An 18,920-nucleotide genomic window follows, 5' to 3' on the forward strand; every position below is an offset into this window, starting at 1 on the left:
AGGCAGCAGGAAGGGCCGCGGGAGGCTCACGGGCCGCGCTCTCCATTCCATGGGCAAACTGGGTGTTCACACAAGTATCATTATAGAAAAACAATAGGAAATTGGTGGCTGCGGCGGCTCCTCTTCCTCCACTGATCAAAAACTCCAACCCCAAAGTGGGCACAAACCATGCCCTGAGCCGATCCCGGCCTGCGGCGAGGCCAGCAGGCCCTTCCTTCCGCCCTGGTGCTCCTCAGGAACTTCCCACCTCCACCGCCATGCCGAGGGACTTCTTCGCCCCGAGCAGCTGGGGAGCCCGGGCTCCGCGAGCCACCCCGGGGAAGGCAGCCAGGTGGAACAGGCACGCTGTCGCTGAAACTGCGTCCGAGGGGAGGAAAAACGAGTCACAGAGGAAACGGGCATGACAGGCTGGCCAGAGACGGGTGAGCGCACTCCTCCAGACCCAAGGCAGACAAAGCCTGGCTCCGTACGGGTGCTGTTATTCACTGGATCCACAGAAGACACGCAGGTGACTATCGTACAAGGAGGCAGAAAAATTAGAGAGCTATAAAGAAAACCACAAATGTGATTTAAAGGGTGAAAGTACGTTTGTGAGGAAGCCTTCAGCAGGCAATCTCCGACACCGGATCTAATGAGCTCATCCAGAGTTGCCAAGAGGTGGTTTGATTCATCAGCTTTTCAGGGAGGGGGAAAAAAGAAAAAGTCTCCAGGGTGGGAAAAAGGCTCTCTGGTTTGGCAGAGAAACACATGAAAACCAAAAATCAATGTCTGGGGACAGCCCAGAGGTGCTCTTGTCACAAGGGTTCCGCTCACTTGGGGAGCTGTGAAGGGAAGCTGGCCCTCCTGGCGGGATGCCGGAGCGGAGCCGGTGCTCATCCCAGTGGGGCACTGCAGCAACAGGAACCCCTTCTGCACAGCCAGGCTCCGCCAAGCCACCAGTGCCCACTGCTGCAGCCGTTTCAGCACAGGCTGAATGAATCCTGCAGGATTTTCCAGCGGGAAAGCAGAGGCGGCAGCAGCGGAGGGAATGCAGACCAGCAGCACGTTCCTGTCCTGGGCAAGGGAGCTGACTGCCTGGAGCCAGCACCGTGCCTCACCCATCGCCTCCAATGCCACCCGCTTTAGCTGGACACCACGCCTCTCTTCTTTGACAAGAATTTACAGTTCTCTAATTAAGAACCAGAGGCAATTGGCCTTGTCCTCAGCTATGACCCTCGTAAGTCCCAGGACAGCAGCCCAGTGTTCAAGGTGAAGCCCGCTCACACGTGGAGCGATAACCATGAGCCGAGCGCGTCCTCCCACGCAGGCGTACGCTGGGAACCGCCACTGCCACGCCGGCCTGGGAAGCCTCGGCCCGCAGCTGCCCCGACTGCAGCGCTGCGACAAACACAAGCTCAGATCCCGTGTCCGCAGCGGCTGGGCTGCGGCGTCCCTGTCTGCGAGGCAGCTCTGCGGAGCCGCGGCACCAAGCTGCCGGCCGGAGGGTGCCTGCAGTTAAGGGCAGTATGGGCATTAAAGTTCCAGCCCCAGATCCGAATCCAACACTCCTGCTTAAACACGTACCTCCGGTGCTCGCAGCGTCGACAAATCCAAACCAAGAGCTTGGGGGTTTCCAGAACAATTTATTTATCCAAGTCAGGTCCTCCGACAGCAGTAGTGTATACGTTGTGATAAACTGACACTGAGAAGGCGTAACAATTTCTTCATTTAATAAGTGATTGATTTTTCACTACATGGTGTTGTACACTGTTACCTGTTCAAAAAAGATTAACAGCTTTTAAAAAACGAGATTCTGTGAGAGGTTTCTACAAACTGGTGATCAACACCTCTGGTTGGCTCAGCAAGTTTTTCTCTCGGCTTCTTTGTAGAACAAAGTCTTTAGGCCAAAATGCACAAACCCATTCGGGCAGATCTGAACCCTTCCCGTAACGTCCAGCCTTCTGCCACAGGGCTGACGCTGCCGTAAAGCGGTCCACTTGATGGAGATGCGGAAACCGTACAGAAATGTGTTTGCTTTCACCAGGAATAAACAGCGCAGCGTTTCTGCTTGCTATTTCGAGCCAGGACTTCCTTTTATCCCCGGGAGGAAGGCGTGAATGGGAAGCCCTGCCAGCTCAGTGCGGTGGGTCGTGCACGAACCGTTCTCTCAGCGAACTCTGGCTTCAGGAAAGAGACACGCACACTTAAAATAATGGCTTTAATTGTCATTAGAAGTATACGGAGGGGGATGTGTGTCCGAATTAAATATACATCATACCAGCAATGCTGGCAAGGTTGAAGGTTATTTCTAATGTTGACAGCAATAAAACCAACGTGTACATGACAAGACATTAAAAGCAATCCCTTTAAAACAATTTTTAACGTAAAAAAAGTTCACAGTGGTTTGTATAAACAGTATGTAATTTCTGACAGTAACAAATCTCTACTCTCGCAGCACACTAGCGCCCTCTTTAGATCCTAAAGAAGAAAACAAGCATTTACACTACTCGTGGTACAGATGCCGAGTCAGTTGTACAATTACCCATAGGCCGGGGTAAGATGCTGCGGAGTGTACAGCGTAACACCAACGAAAGGGAAGTTTAAAACTCTTTTCCTGGGAGGGAGGAAAGTCTTTCATTCGCTGTTACAACCAGCAAATGCCATTCATCAAAAAAAAAAAAGGAAAACCACAAACACGTTACCTATTCTGAGCAAGCTGAACAGTACACATTACGGATTTAAAAATGGAGGTTATATACTATAATACAAGTCCCAACAAGGCAGCGCCAACGTGCCTACTTCTTTGCTTGTTTTGTGATCATACCCCTGGGAGGCGTTACAGGTCTGCTGGAATTGGGCTTCTTTTTCTCTGCAGGTTTCAAAATCTGAAAAGATAGTTCAGTCACTTAGCGGAAAGTCTTAGTATTCTTACAATCAAACAATTAACTCACTTGTAGAGGCGTTATACAGGTCATCTGGACAAGCCACATATGTGCCAAGAAATAAATGTGTTTCCTGCTCAGAGCTACGACAGGGCTCAGAGCAGCCGATCCGAGAGCGCAGGCCAGCGGCAGCAGGCTCACAGCTGACAGCTCTGCTTGGGCGATTCAGTTCCAGGGTGACACAGCCCCCCGACTCGCACCAGCAAGGGCCTGTCACATTTCTGAAGACACAAGTGCAAACACAGCCCTGTCTACATGTGGTATCTCCAAAGATCTATTTGGAACAAGCATTATGGTTTTGTGACAGTAAAGTATCGATTCAAAACAGAGCAAATCGGAAGTGTGACTACACTGACCCCGAGGTAAAATCTTCGGATATCATACCTGAAAAGAGCACATTAGAGTTTCATCCACACTCATCATGGCACCCGCATTATCAAATTCTCCACAGTAATTTGGGGCAGAAAAGAGAGTTACCAATTGCCTTTTTGCAAAAAACTCGTATCCATCTTCAACAACCTTTACAGAGAAAAGCAGAAATATTAGACTGGACAACTCCTTCCTGCCCAGGTGCAAAGCAGCTTTAACAGAGGCAGCAGCTGAAAAGCTGGCTACAGCCAAGGAGCACGAGTTCCAAACTGTTACACAGAAACCAGAGGACCATCGCAGGATCCAGTTCAGCAAGAGTCCATTAGCAAGAGGAACAGGATTCTGCCAGGTTCAAGACAATCTCGTTCAGGAATCAGAGCCACTGTTCATGCGCATTAAGAAAAAAAAGCCCTGTTCATTACAAGGGTGGTTAAACATTGGGACAAGCTGTTCGGAGACAGCGGAACCTCGATCCTTGCAGATATTTAAAACTTGGCTGGACAAAATCCTCAGCAACTTGGGCTTATGCTGGTTTGTCGCATGTGGAGCACATATGTGCAGGGTTGGAACAGATGACCACTCCAGGTCCCTCTGAACCTAAATTATTCTATGGTTTAACATACAAAATTAAAATACCTGATGAGCTCTACATATGAGATCCAAATCATGTTTATGGAGAAACTTAGCAACCACTTCAGCACCGAATGTGAAGGACACTCCTCTGTCATTTTCACCCCATCCCAAGACATCCTTGTCAGGGTCAGACCACAGGAGATCACAAAGTAGGCCCTGATCCGGTACATCGGTGGGGCGCATAATTCGTCTGATTTGTTCCATCGACTGAAGGTCTGGTGACAAACCTGTTCAGAGTTAAGACGCACGCAGTTCACATTTTAGTCCAACTTTGCTCTGCAACACTGAGGTATTAATTCCACACAGAAATAATTTGTATTCAAACTGATTCGCCACTGCAATTTTACACAGTTCAATGGCAATGTTAACTGACATTTTTTAACCGAGCATTTGTTTTAAAGCTTTTGTAACAGAAGACAAGTCACTTTCTAGAAGATTTACTGGAAGCAAGATAACATTTCCACATTTTACAGGATTACAATAATCCCACTGTAATATTTTGCAAGCGTCTGTTAAAAGAGCTGTTAAGTAAAAGAGGCATTAATACTGGAAATCACAGGGTATGTTTACTTTAACCATCAGGCCTAGTCAGATGAGATACAATACCAAACAGACCCCATACCATTTTTCACCGATACATCTCTCTGGGCAACTGTAATTACTTGCAAGGGATAAAACATTTAAAGTGCAGCATGCATTTTACTACTTTGAAAAGTTGCGTGAAGCAGGTATCATGTAGTATAACAGAGCCAATTTTTACAAATGAAACTCCAAACCCATCAGGTTGGACGGCGCTTCGAGCAACCTCACCGAGTGAAAGATGTCCCTGCCCACGGTAGGGGGGATTCTACTGAACGATCTTTACAGGCACCTACCAACCCAAACCATTCTACGATTCTCTGACAACATGTGTTTTCAGAATGTACGTAAAACTCCTAATCATTTAAGTCTGAAAAATCCTACAGGGATTTTTGACTCAAAAGGAGAGGCTATTAAATGCGTCTTTTGGTATCAAAGGAAAAGCAGATCATTGTGTCTGAAGCTACAAAACCACCACCTCAATGACTCTCAGAACTGACACTAATCAAGCTCAATCCTAACTTGTATATACATGAACCAAGGTAGAGAAAAATCTCTGAAGTTCTGAAGCTTCAGCGACGCAAATATGAAATTGCCATGACTGACACCAGAGTATTTATTACAGTTGCTCAAATATCAACTAAGGAACCATTACTTACCTCCATGACAGCAGAATATTTTCTCATCCACAATAGCTGCAATTGGTAAACAGTTAAAACAGTCTGTGAAGGTTTTCCACAGCTTAATATTGTATCTTCTCTTACCTAGAAGACATTTTGGAGGAAAAACAGTCAATGTGCTTTTCCAACACAACTACCACCACAGTAACATGGCTGCCTTAAGGTTACCAAGACTTGCAAAAAGTTAGCACTAAAACGAGCACACAATTTATCTTCTCTGATATCCTATCTTATTGCTTATAAGAAAGTTGCAAAGGTCTCTTTCAGTGTGGCAGAGCGCTCCGAACTGGCTCTGAGGACAGCGTGAGAATGACATTCCACTGCTGGCAGCCAGACTCTCCAACCCCAATTTTGCTTTGGAAAATTATGCCTTGGAGAACTCGATCCATTTCAGAAAACCTTGCCATTTGCTGTTTTCTTCAGGGAAGACAACAATTCTTAGAAAGCAGATTTTCTTTAAACTTCTGCTAGTGCTTTACCACATAACATCTCTCTACGCAAAGAAACAGGACTGGAAAGTAAAACCGACACAGTTTTACTTTCCAAGGGTCTCTCCCAACAGATATGAATCCTGAACATACTTGCGATATATGACTAAGCCTGTGATTAATCTCTGAGGAGTCAACTCTGAAATACCGCACATCTTTGTTTCCTCACTGAAGGAGAACACGACTTAGCGAGTGCATATTGTGAGCTACAAGCCAAGAATGTCCAACAACAGAAGCTGTGAGAGTGCTTCAGTGCGCAACTAATTCAACAGTTTTATCTGCATTTATTAAGTCACATCCTTTGAAACATGTACACACACTTCTACTTCACAGGAAAATTACTTGTTGTGTCAGGGCAAGATCGACCTATAGGCTCTGTCACAACAGCCCTTGATGACCTCTGCAGTGAAAGAACTGGTACATCAACTGCAGAGCAACACTGTTCAAAAGCAGTGCTCAGGACAGCAAGTAAATACAAACACATTTCTTCTAATAAAGACTAAGGCATTGGTTCAAGTAACAACTTCTGCAGCTGAAGTCACCTACTGAAAGAGCAAATATCTGGTGCTAAATCCAAGAACGCATCACACCGAAGCCTTTGTGCACGCTTTGCCCTATTTATGAAAGATAATGCCTGCTTTGGCCAAACCAACAGCACGCAGTACAGCAGGACTGCATCCAGAGAAGGGCAAAGTCTTTTTTTATCATTAAAAAGTTACAGGTCTTACTATGAAGTAGATTGCAAGCACTGTAACATAACCACAGTAAAGACCAGCCCATCCTCCAAGTTAAGTTATAACCCAAGTACACATCATCATCATCCCCCAGATGAAAGAAACTGAGGTGAACTTTTGTAAAGCACATCAAGTAAAACTCTCTCCTCTCTCATTAGATGTCCTTAAGAACTTTAAAAATATGTACCCATGGGAACTGTTAGTTAACATAGCAGCCAATAAATAAAATTACCCAATTGCATGCTGCTTTGTACTGTGAGGATCGGACTCCAAAAGAATCAGGGAAAGGACACATTTCCCTTCCTAAAATAAGCCAAGGGCCCCCCTGAAGTGCACAAATGGAACCACAAGTTAGGAAATAATCACCTAACACTGCAACACCAGCACTTTCTGCCCTGCTTTCCCAAGCCAAAGATGCACACGTCTGTGTTACTCACATTCATCGTAAAACCCATAAATTCTATTGATGCTGGCACATTCATGGTTCCCTCTGAGGAGGAAAAAATTCTCTGGATATTTAATTTTGTAGGCCAATAGAAGACAAATCGTTTCTAAAGATTGTTTTCCTCTGTCAACGTAATCACCAAGGAACAGGTAGTTGCTTTCTGGTGGAAAACCTCCGTATTCGAAGAGTCGAAGCAAGTCATAGTATTGCCCATGGATGTCACCTGTAAAGAGTATTCAGAACCGACATGTAAGTGACCCTTTGCTAGAGTCTTGGATTCTAGAGAAAGAACAAATGAATGATGCTTCAGAAAGAAAAAAGCTTGCAGTTAGATACTGCCTACAACATACTTCAAAACTACAGTTTATCTTAATGTATATAAAACTATCACATTCTGAAGTTTGACGTCTGTGTAACACAACGGTTAACTGCACTAAGATGAAGTATGTAGCCACTTCAAAATATTCACATGCACGTAAAACAAAACCAAGATTCCAAGAAACCAACTGCGTGTTCAAATGAAAATCTCACATCCAGCTAAATCCTTTACCTGACTAGTGGCTGCGAGATCAGGAACCTTCACCTCATTCTCAGTATTTCCACACAGCATTAGTACTACTGATGGAAAACTGACCACCTGGGGAACTTGCTTTCCTTTGTACCATCTCTGGTGCTTTCTTGAAACACTCTGTAATTCAAATCCTAGCAGTGAAGTTGTATCAAAAGTGAAATTGGTATTTGTGTCTTTGGTTTAAATCATGGTTTTGTCTCTGACAAGCAGAACACTAAATTACGATTTTAGACTTCCAATGTTATAAATATTGAACAAGCTACTTCAATTTGAAGTAAATCCTCATAGTAGGATAAAATACTGTTTGCTGGAAGCTTTTTAAAGTGCATTTATTCAGGCTTTTATTTTGACATTCTTCATTCTTTTAGCATAACTAGACATGTACGTGTGTGCAAAATGAGCACCACCATGTACAAGCACGCTGAAACCAAACTAGAATGTAATTCCAAGAAACAGTACAGAAATTTAAGTTTCCAGCAGGATTTAAAAATATTGTCAAACCACTGTTTAACTCTGAATAAAAGCTACAACAAACTACTGTAGTTCTCCTTTGTTTCCCCTTGTTCAGCCACGACTGGGCCAAACATCTGATACAAAAACTCCTTTCCAGAACTTCACGTGAATCCCCTCCCCAAGAGACCTGGTGAAACTGGACCAGTTACTATTTGGGTTTGTATTTGTTTAGTCCCCACTCCAATTCCCACGTTTGTTACCTCCTCCCCACTCCTCTGCCCTAAGCATCCAGCAGGGTTTTATTTTCCCTTGTACTTTCCACAGTACTCACCACATATTTTCAGTGGAGCTTCAAGTTCTAGTAGAATAGGCTGACTGAGAAAGATTTCTCTGGATTTCAAGCACAGTCCTCTAATTTCATTCTCTTGAAGTTGGACATTTTTACCTGGTTTTGATCCTCGCACTGTTGGAAGGAGTCAGAGGTCAGTTATCGAAATCAACAATACCCCGAGTGTTAAGAGCCTGACTAAATGCCACCGTAACACAGAAGGAGAAGATAACTGGGTACTATCAGTCTGCTGAGGTGAAACTGCACTGCCGTGTTCCCAGAGAGTGTTCTGTTTCAGTTGTATGTTACTGTCATTTAACAGCATTCACAGCTCAACACTTCCCCCGTCAAATGTCAGATTTTAAATAGCATCAGTTTAGTTCTATTTAGTTATAAAACCCATCTTGGACAATGCAACTTTTATTTTTTTAAATGAAGCAGTTGCATACTTGTTCTCTGGAAAGCTGTCTGAACTTGAGAAAAGGAAGTCTCCCATTTAATGATCAACAGCGTAGCTCAAATGTGCTAAACCATCACATAACCTGGCCCAAGACAGTGTCTAAACAAGACTACAGCACCAATAAATACTGTACTGCCCCATTCTACACCGCAGTTAGCAAACACGGAAGAAAAATAAGCACGTGGTTGGAAGGTCAGAACTGTACATAAGGAAGTATTTTTGGATCACAACAACAAAACAGCTTTCCTTATCTTTGTCTTTGAGCATAATAAAAGACAAGCTCCCAGCAGATCCATCCTCCAGCCTCAGACCACTTCCCCCCCCTTGCCCTCTCAATCCTTCACCCCCCTCCATTACTGCTTCAATCTCCCTCACTGCAACAACTCACAATAGTTGGTTCCCTTTAATATCCATCAATGCCTTCTTTCCTAGTCTGGACAACAAGGACACCAGCTTGGCCTGAACAAGTTTCTACAGCCACCACCACAGCTTTCCCTCCACCTATCTATCACATCCCCCCATCCTCCACTTCTGTTGCCCAGAAATACAACGGACCTTTCTATCCCAGCAGTGCTGTAACTATAGCTAAACTGCCTGCAACAGCATGTATCAGGGTTAGGATAAGACTAAATAAAAAAATTCTGACTATTCCATTACTGGTGAAGCTTATATTTTTATCTGGTGTCAAAACCAGTGACAATGTGGAGCACTGACACAGCTGAAGGAAAAAAAAAACAAACCCACACCAAACCTGTAGCAAATTCCAGTAAGACTATGGAATAAGAGCAGTCATCATCTACAACACAATCCATTAGTTTAGCCACATCAAAGACAAATTACGTCAGAATTTTAGCCTCAGATGCCTGGAAACACTCTGACAACACCTCCAGAAACAAACACACTACACTGCTGATGTCGCCTAGATAGAGGCACTGAGACTGCAGAATCTACGCTCTTATCCAAAAAGGCTTGGTCTTCAGTTGGAAAAGAAGAAAGCAACAAGCCGCAAACCCTTCCAATACAAGACACTATGCAATATTATAATCCTGAATTCCTAAATAACCTTTTAGATACCACTTCAGTCTAATTCCCTTGATACTGTTTAACCTCAGAATGAGAAATCCGGAAGCTACAGCTGACTCAAACCTCTGTCCTGTCACCGTGGGCCTTGCACGCTATGGAATCAAGAAGTGAGAACTGCAGTAGGAAAGGCCGGAGCAGGGGCAGGGGGCACGTTTTAGGAAGAGTAAGAACAAAAACAGTTGTGTTTCAAAGGGATTACAATTTCTCATTAGCACAGAACTTTCCTACTTTTGTGCAAGCCTCTGATGAAGCATAGAAAATATTGTTCGGTCAGTGTGCGTCTTACCTAGACCAAGAATAAAATAACGACTGTGTAATATCCATCTACAAAATCAAGTGTTATTGGACGCAATCTCTACCAGCACTTACAGTGTTACTACCAGAACAGTTCTACTCTGCACACTGACTCCCAAACACCCTAGTCCTGGTGGCACAGGCTGCCCTACAGATTCATTGGCAATACCCTAAACCACACAACCTTTCCTCAAACAAGCTTCAGAATTAAACTTTAGTTCAAATTACAGTGTACACTGACAGTGACATTAAGGTAATTGTAGGTCAAAAGTCATGGCTTTAATAATATTATCTTCCAAGCAATACAGGCTTCTTTATTATTCACTGCCTATGTACTATCACTCAACACTGACATTACATGGCAACACAGGAATTACCACTAAACGTCATGTCTTCCACTAAAATACTTGAAGTAATGAAGCATATAAATGAAAGTTAATCACACATGAGGCTTTCCATCCACACAGTAATTTTTTTCATCCATACAGTAATTTTCCAAACACTCCTGAGCAATGAGCAAGTTACACAAAATGCCAAGTATCCAGAAGCAACAGAGGAACAGAAATTTATAAAGTGATCAGCTGGCTGAATGATAAATGTTCTACTTCCCCCTACTCTTAAATCTTACAATTCACCTTTGTTTTTGAGATAACATAATATGGCTGTATTTCGTTTTCTGAGAAGCCAAAAATCTAATTTTCCATGATTTAGTCTTGTGAGAAATTGCTAAAAACAAACTCTGTATCTCACATCCATAAATTAAAAAGTATAAAATATTATAGACTATGTGATGCACTGAATCACTAAACCTCATGAATAAAGTATACGCGTTCATTTTTGCTGCAGATTAAATGAAAATCTGAAAACTGACTGCTTCAGACACAAGTTTCCTATGTTTTTCCAATGTATTCTCACCGAACCAGTATAAGCTTCACGTAGTTTTAGTCATCGCCTTGTAGAAAACCTTGACAAGCTAAAGCGATGCTTTGTTGCAGTTCACACTCTCACTAGCACAGATACCAGAAGGATGAAAGAAGCACAGGACAATCTGATTCAGTTCTGTAGCACGCTGCCTGCCAATGACATCTTGACCACTTCTGTCCAACATGAAACCAGCACAGAAGAAACAAGAGTGCTAAATTTCTTCTAACATTGAGGTATATATCCTGAAAAGTTGGGAAAAAAAATATTTTTGGCTTCAGAAGAACCAAATATGCAGAAGTGCATACTGGTTTGAGAAAAGTGTATTTTTAGTGCAAGGATTTTCTCATCCACAACAAAAGAGCTGGCAAGGAAATGCAGGATGTTCAGTCTCTGAGTCTTCAAGTTACTCAGTCCCACTAAGATGGGCAAAAATAATACACTATGAAAAATATGTTGTGTTTACAGTTTCTTTTCTCTGCTTTGGACCAAAACAAGGCAGCTTGTAGAGATCAGACAGTACGATACTAATTGGCAGCTCGGTCATAAAGTCAAAAGAGCAGCTCAATAGTACTGTACATGCACATTTGTTCTTTCAGCGCATAAAAAATAACCTCTCAGAAAGGACAGTCTGGAACTGACAGCAGAACAAGCTAAAGATTAATCACCTGAGGAGAAGACTCAGCCCATTTCAAATAATATTTTATTTATATCTTGTCTCAACGTACTGCTTCACTATTTCCAGACAGTAATATATTCCCATTGTCTTTTATGCAGAGATGCTCTTGTCCTTAAAAATCAACTTCTGAGAGCTTGAATTTCAACGTCCAGTCTGGGCAGCCTTTGAACAAGTAAAATCTTCTCCACTGTACAACTTGGCTTTCCAAGACAAGGAGGAAAACTGCTGGAAAGCAACAACAGATACCAACTCTGAAATGAAGGTGTATTATCGACAGAGGTGAGAGCAGTACGACACCCGCCCAGCAGAGGGGGAAAAGGAAGTAACAGGAAGAAGAGCGAGAACTTGACGGCACCCTTGTCACTTTGGTGCCAGCACACAGAGCTAGCAGAAGGCACAGCTGCAGTTGCCGGGAGCTAATATACCACTTGACATCCAGGATGACTTCTATACATTTATTCGTGAAGGATAAATGGCCCAAGAACTGTGGGATCTAGACTGTACAACAGTCAGATGCCCACAGGCATGTACCTCTCGCATCACTAGCATTTTCCAGTGTTCAGTCTGGTGCCACACAACCCTTTAACGAAGGCAAACGCTATCATAAAACTGCATATATTACCACATTCAAGGTTAATATGAAAGGGATGAATGCTTACGAAAGTGTTCAAAAAATAGTTGAATATTCAGTGCTAGAATCAAGTGCTTGTACAGAAAAGGTTTTCAGAAAAACAGACTATCAGCAGGTCAGTTCATTTTTTGGCTTATTAAACAAGTCTCTCAGTTTTACCATATTTTACATTCAAACGTCTACAATCCTAGAGACATTTCCAAAAATACTGTAGATTGTTTTGAATCTTGTTTTTAGCAATTCCTGATGACAGTTTCACATTCAGTTTTGCAACACAGGCACAAAGGGAATAAATAACTTGAAAGCAGTTGATGTAAAGAAGGTTTTACTTTACTGCAGGCACTACCAACTTTGATCAGACCATTTCAAATTCAAAACTGAAACTGAAAAGCAATTCCTCAGTGCCCAAGCCTCTAAAAAGTTCTAGTCTACTTTTCAGTATGACAAAAGTTCACAGCAGCATTATCAAACAGAAGGCTCTGCATGACTGCAAAATCTTCATCTTGTAACATACTTCCACGCTGCAGAGAGCTACACACCAACAGGTACTCATGCTGATCACAACTACTCAGAGATGACAAATTCCTCCACCTCACTGACTGGGCAACAAACACACAATTTAACTGACTTCTTCAAATTCACGGCAGTGATAGGAATCCAAATCCTCATCTTCCAAATGCAGAGCTCCTATTTCCCATTATTAGAAATTGCTGCAACATGGCAGGAAACAATTAACATTAAACTACACAAACTATGGAAAATTATATGGTTTGAGGTCAACAAGTGCTGCTTGTCTATTAGAAACTTTATCACAGTATCCCAACTCATCAACAAGTGAAATCTGACCACATTTCGGATTAACATCTGCGAGAATCAGTGACTTATCTCAGTATATGAAGCTAAACACCAAGCAACCCTTCAGATCTGATCTCATTGCTGTATTTAGCAGAAAAGCAAAAAATAAAAGAAAAAAAAAAATCAGAGGACTGTGTTTGCTAAGAAATGGTCTTCTCTCTTGCCAGCAAAAGTTTATCCATACGCTTTGGCTCAACTATTTTTAATAATTGGATGATCCTCTTTCCCTATTTAAAGCAAATTAGAGAGAATATCTCCTTGACAGCTATACAACAGGCTTTACCATGAATAGAAATCTGTGGGTGTATAAACAGGAAAGTTTGAGGATTTGGAGTCTTTTTGCTGATTTTAGTGCACTAACCACGATTTCAGCTTTCAGAATGGCTACCCCCATTCTAGCCTCGCATGGCTTTATCCAAAGTAGCCTCCATTCATTACTTAGTTCTCCCTTCATAGCACTTGCAGAGGCTGCAGCACAGGGAAGATTTTCAGAAACACATAGCAACTTGGGTTCCACTTACGTATGCTGAAATTGTGTTATTTTACCCTGTTATTTATCGTTACCATGGTAAGGCCAGGACATTTAAATCTTGTTTTCTAGATATGTTACTATGCGCTCAATTTTCAAACCAGACCCTACTTCGCTGTGAAAAACTGCCAACGCACTAGCTGAAGGAAATGCAGCAGGGGCTCAAGTTACAGACCACAACCTGACATGACACAGAAAGGAAGCCATGCTCACACTCGGGGAATCTCAGGATTTGTCACTCATTCTTTGCCCGGAGGTAAGCAGGAATTCTGCCATTTCCTGGAAGCCTTTCCATGACCATACAGATGCCACCGATTCTTCATCTCACGGGGAGCTTTTCTAGCACCTTCTTGCGTACTGACAGTTTTGACTTAGCAGGCACGCACTGCTGCAAGCTCACAACCATGGAGTTACTGCCTACAATAGTCTTCCTAGAAGGAGAGTAATTTGTTCTCATGTTTGCCCCTTCTTATTCCTCAGTAAGGTGAATTAATTCCATAAATATTCAAGCCTTTATCTGCCATCAAGAACACTTGGGAAACATTTCAGAACTCAGTGCAGGATACTGTCATGCACTACACTTAGGAAGCCTTATTCTTGCAAAAATTTTTGTTAGTACAGTTACTAGAAGTGACAAAATTAGACAACCTGTACTCATGAAATTGTTCCTAGCAGAACACAACCCTCAATAAAGAAGGTAACAAATATAAATTCAGTTACAGCACGTTCAATGTTTTCACTGAACAGCTTCCCAAGGTTGAGAACAATGTTACTGAAAAATGTTTTTTGTGACATTTCAATGCCAAATGGCTCTGTACTATAAACATTTGGACCAAGAAAGACTCTTCAAATATTTACCTCAGAATGAGAAGCTAAATATATACTTCCAGGTCTTTTAAAGAACAAACTAATAATTTCAGCTAAGTAGCCTAAAGTGGGTGGGAGAGTATCAACTATCTGGGGGAAAGCAAGAATAATGCCATTTGATCAGAGAAGCCTGGACAGAAAGCAAGTAAAACCCCCTCAAAAATACATTATTAATACCCTATACTAAGAACAAACGGGAGAGTAATTATTCACCCCTTAGCCATTTCACTCTACCTCGACTGTCTGACAAGACTGACTACCAGGGTAGCTCTCCTGGTCTCTTCCAACAGTGCAATGCTAAGGCATATTGTAAAACATAAATACCTGCTTAACTGTATTTTCTCATTGATTCAAAACAGTTCATGAAGTATCTCCTTAATATTTGGTGTTATTATCTTTAAAAAGAAAAGAAGAACGCCCCCTGTTCATAGCCTTCGTATTTTATCAACAAAATTACCTGAAGTTAACTGTTACAAAAAACTGTAAGTATACAGTTTAAAGACAGCTGTAATGAAATACCAAATTGCTCTAAAAATTGAAGCTTGCGCAAGGATTTGGGCAACTCAGTTTGTAAGCTGATTATTAAAACAGATTTTGCAGTGTTTTCATGCTTGACTATGATTTTAATCTGTGTGCAACCTTGTCTGAAAAGGATGTCACTTGAAACAGAGTTCTGGTACAGACACACCAGACTTCGTATAACTAACATTATGCAGTTGTTCTACCAGAACCACAATGAACATGATTTCTTGTTTGCTCCAAATCTAAATAGGATGAGAAACCTTACACATACTTCTTTTGCCCCCCCTCCATTTAATATCATGCAGATCTCCACCTTGGAAGTTCAGTCCTGTCACCTACCTAGGTGGACCTTAATCATTTCAGCGAACGGATGAGTCAAGTAAATTTTAAACAACCGAAGAGAATGGCATTTGCACAGTAATTCACACAATTTAGCACTCTATAAAAAATGCAAAGTTTGCTAAAATGCAGCATCATGTTGCTCTTTCTTGGAAAAAAGTATAAAAATGACAGACTGTCACAAAGGTCAATCATTACTCTGTCTGGCAAAGATGTTTATAATAGACATTTAATAAGCAACAAAAAAAGCACTAGCATAGGTTACTAACACTGGCAATTGTTTTAAATATTGAAAGACCATCATTGCCTCGGGGAATCCAAAATCCCAGCTGAAATGTCAATAAAGGAAGAAAATTCGTTTCAGTTCTGGCAGCTGATGCAACCTCAGGTAACATCTTTAGCTGCATGAACCACCTCTCAAAAGATCTTGTCAGTAAACCTTATGAAGCCTGATGTACAAACTCTCATCTCCAAATGTGTAATACTGATATAAGCTGGGTAAGAACGTAACATGTATTGACATAGTACATCTTATTACTTTTTTAAACTTTAAGCAAGAGAAATAACTCCAAATCATTCAGATATCTTTTCAGGATTATCTTCTTCCATGTTTTTGATATTAAGAACTTATATTTTGAGAAAACTGCACTAGTTACACTAGGGGAAATTAAGTGAGAACAGTAACTAATACCTGCAGTAAAACTGAGCATGTATTGATATGTCACCAAACATACGACAAACAGGACCTGACATCTACAAATCATACTACGAGAGTTTCAGGAAAATCCTGGTCTAAATTTATAAGGGGAAGCCTTTAAACAATTTAAACCAGGGCAGTTTAAATTGGTAACAGGCAAAACCCAAAGTGGATCAGAGGAAAAGCCCTATTTACTTTTACTTATTCTAGTTCAATAATCCCATAATACACCTATAGGATTTTTAACTCCAAATAATTTCTGTAGACTAGCACTACTGTTCTTCTGCCTGATGCTTTGCTATCCAAGCCATTACACAAGCAAAATCTTGTAAGAAGGAAAGGGTGTAAGATAGCTGAAAGACATTTCTCCACCATTTGTCTCAGCAACATCTCAGATGACTTCGTGCCAAATAGAAAAAAGTTAAATCCCTGACCAAGCTCATAAATCCAGATGAGATGCCTGCCCTGACACACGTGAAACGAGGCTGGATCAGGCTGGCTTCCTTCTCTGAATAATCATGATTTTCCTTGATGCCTGGAAGAAAATCTGTCACTGGCTACTTTGCAGCCTTCTGCCCTAAGAAATACCAGGCGACAATTCAAGTTCGGTGCTGACCCCCACAACCAAAGGGGTGATGCTGGAGACACCCCCTGCAACTTCTAGGTTCTCCTCTGATTTAGAAACTCCCGTGCAACTCCTTTCAACCCAAAGCACTAATAATACAACACTATAAGCCCTTCCACCGACTGTCTGAAACCCCAAAACCCAATTCTCTACTCACACCTAAAAAGCCACCATATGTTACGAATTAAGAGCCAAAATCCCATGGTAGCTTTAACGCGAGCAGCTAATCAAAAGCTAAAACCACGGTATCCTGAAACCCAGGCAAGTCTCCTCCCGACTTTCTGAAAAGCTGCCTCAACAGACTCTTTAACCATGCTAGGTCGTATTTCCAGAGCCCCGCGACTACCCAGCCAAGCCCAGACCCCACGTGCATGTGTGGAAGGCAAGAGAAAAACCCCTATTTTTTTTTTAAACACCTTCCTACGAAAGTAATACCAAACGAAGCATCTCCTTAGAGCTGCAGGGGAGGAGCAGGGGGGCTGCCAGCCGGTCCTGAGACTGCACCGGGAGCGCAGGCGGGACCGGAGGGCAGAACAGCTGGGAAACAGCAGGGCCGAGGGAAAAGTTGGGGCCGAAGGGCAGGAGCCCGGGAAGACAAAGCGCCTCGGCGCCCCTCCATGTTGCTCCCCCCCCCCGAGCCCACCGGGCGGGCAGGACGCGGCGCATCCCCGGCTGAGGCGGCAGCACCGGCCCGGCCGCCACCCCCCCCGCGGCCACCCGCCCCGTGCCTTCCCCGACCCTCACCCTCCAGCAGCCGTTGGATGATGCTGTCGATGTTGAGCTTGTCTATATCCGCCATCGCCTCTCAGCGGCCGGGCGGACCCCTCCCCGCGGCTCCCCTCCCTCCGCTCGCTGCTTGGCCGGCCCGATTTCTCTCCTCGTTCTGTCTCGTTTTTCCCCTTCCTCCACTCCTCCCCACTCTCCTTCTTCCCTCGCTCGCTTCCCCCCCCCGCCCCCCCCTCGACCGCCGCTCTCAGCAGAGATCCAGCACTGAACAAAATGGCCGCCGTCCCCTCAGCGAGCCCGGCCGGCGCACGGATACTACGAGCGCGAGGCGGCTCACCGGGAACCCTTTCGAGGCCGGGCGGGGAGGTTGCTGCGCCACCACGCCCCTCGCCGCATCCTTCCGCCACACCACAGGCGAAGTAGTGCGGCGCTGCCGCCTCCCGGCGTCGGGGCTGCCGGCCTCGGGCCGTCGAAACCTGGTCGTCAGCTGGGCCAGCGGGTCGCTTGGCGTCCGCCGATGGCGGGAAGGCCGTGGCCGCTGTCGTTTTTCTCTCAGTGGTGCCTCCTCATGGCACCTGCTGGGTGGCCACGTTGCTCGCGAGGCGTCGGTGGCTTGGCGTGAGGCGGCCGGCGTGAGGGGTGCGCTCCCGCTCCGAGGAATGGCTGCTCCCCAGCCCCAAAGCAGGGCAAAGAACACCACGATCGCGCCTGTCAGCATCCCTCGTGGGGTGCTGGGGGCTGTGCGGCTGGCGGGGGGACCGGCTGAAGGCGGCCATGACCCCTTCCCGCTCCCTGCACTCCCCGGACCGGAGGTGCCTGCACGGGACCGGCGGCCGCTCGGTGCCCGTCGCCGGGCTGTGAGCTCCCGTCTCTGCTCATTCCCGGGGGTTTCCGCAGCCGGAGGAAGCCCTTCAGCTCCTGAGCAACTTCAGAGACGCGGCTCTCCCTCGGCAAACGCTTGAAGTAACCAACGTACAGCGCTTGGAAATCCTTATGGATGCAGAAATTCGCCTGCTCTTTCGAGAGCGTCTTATTTCACGCTTCTGCTGTGACCTTATTCTATGTGTAGCTAAAGCTTGGCTGAGAGCACGTAAATAAGGTTCTGCTCACAAATTAGATTGCATTTGCAAGGGAGATGGGCTGTGCAGGCCTTTCTTGAATCCCAGAATCCCAGCATGGCAGGGGTTGGCAGGGACCTCTGGGGGTCACCCAGCCCAACCCCCTGCCCAAGCAGGGTCACCCAGAGCAGGCTGCACAGCACCGCGGCCAGGCGGGGCTGGAATATCTCCAGAGAAGGAGACTCCACAGCCTCCCTGGGCAGCCTGTTCCAGGGCTCCGTCACCCTCAGAGGGAAGAAGTTCTTCCTCGGGTTCAGCTGGAGCTTCCTCTGCTTCAGTTTGTGCCCGTTGCCCCGTCTCTGGTTGAATATTGTTTAATTGCTTTATTTACCCCTACTTTGATTTGCAGGGATGGCTGCGTCAACCTCTTTCT

The 18,920-nt window shown here is 44.3% G+C and overlaps 1 protein-coding gene across 1 annotated transcript; it reads right to left on the reverse strand.

Moving 5' to 3' along the window:
• Positions 1-1,609: 1,609 nt before the first annotated feature.
• PPP1CC (protein phosphatase 1 catalytic subunit gamma) lies at positions 1,610-17,613 on the reverse strand. Its single transcript, XM_075434807.1, has 7 exons — positions 17,448-17,613; positions 8,205-8,336; positions 6,842-7,072; positions 5,162-5,266; positions 3,927-4,150; positions 3,306-3,440; positions 1,610-2,864 (listed from the first exon to the last, which is right to left on the reverse strand). Exons 1-7 carry the CDS (start codon positions 17,500-17,502, stop codon positions 2,775-2,777), a joined length of 972 nt encoding a protein of 323 aa, XP_075290922.1. The 5' UTR covers positions 17,503-17,613; the 3' UTR covers positions 1,610-2,774.
• Positions 17,614-18,920: the final 1,307 nt, after the last annotated feature.

This window comes from Opisthocomus hoazin, chromosome 13 (assembly GCF_030867145.1).
Source record: "Opisthocomus hoazin isolate bOpiHoa1 chromosome 13, bOpiHoa1.hap1, whole genome shotgun sequence".
Classification (NCBI taxonomy): Eukaryota; Metazoa; Chordata; class Aves; order Opisthocomiformes; family Opisthocomidae; genus Opisthocomus; species Opisthocomus hoazin.

Coding starts and splice junctions, on each gene's coding strand:
- PPP1CC (XM_075434807.1), bottom strand. CDS start 17,502: ATGGCGGATATAGACAAGCTCAACATCGACAGCATCATCCAACGGCTG. Junction 7,073..8,204: donor AGCTCCACTGAAAATATGTG/GTGAGTACTGTG, acceptor TACTCTTTACAG/GTGACATCCATGGGCAATAC. Junction 4,151..5,161: donor AATATTCTGCTGTCATGGAG/GTAAGTAATGGT, acceptor AACTCTGAACAG/GTTTGTCACCAGACCTTCAG.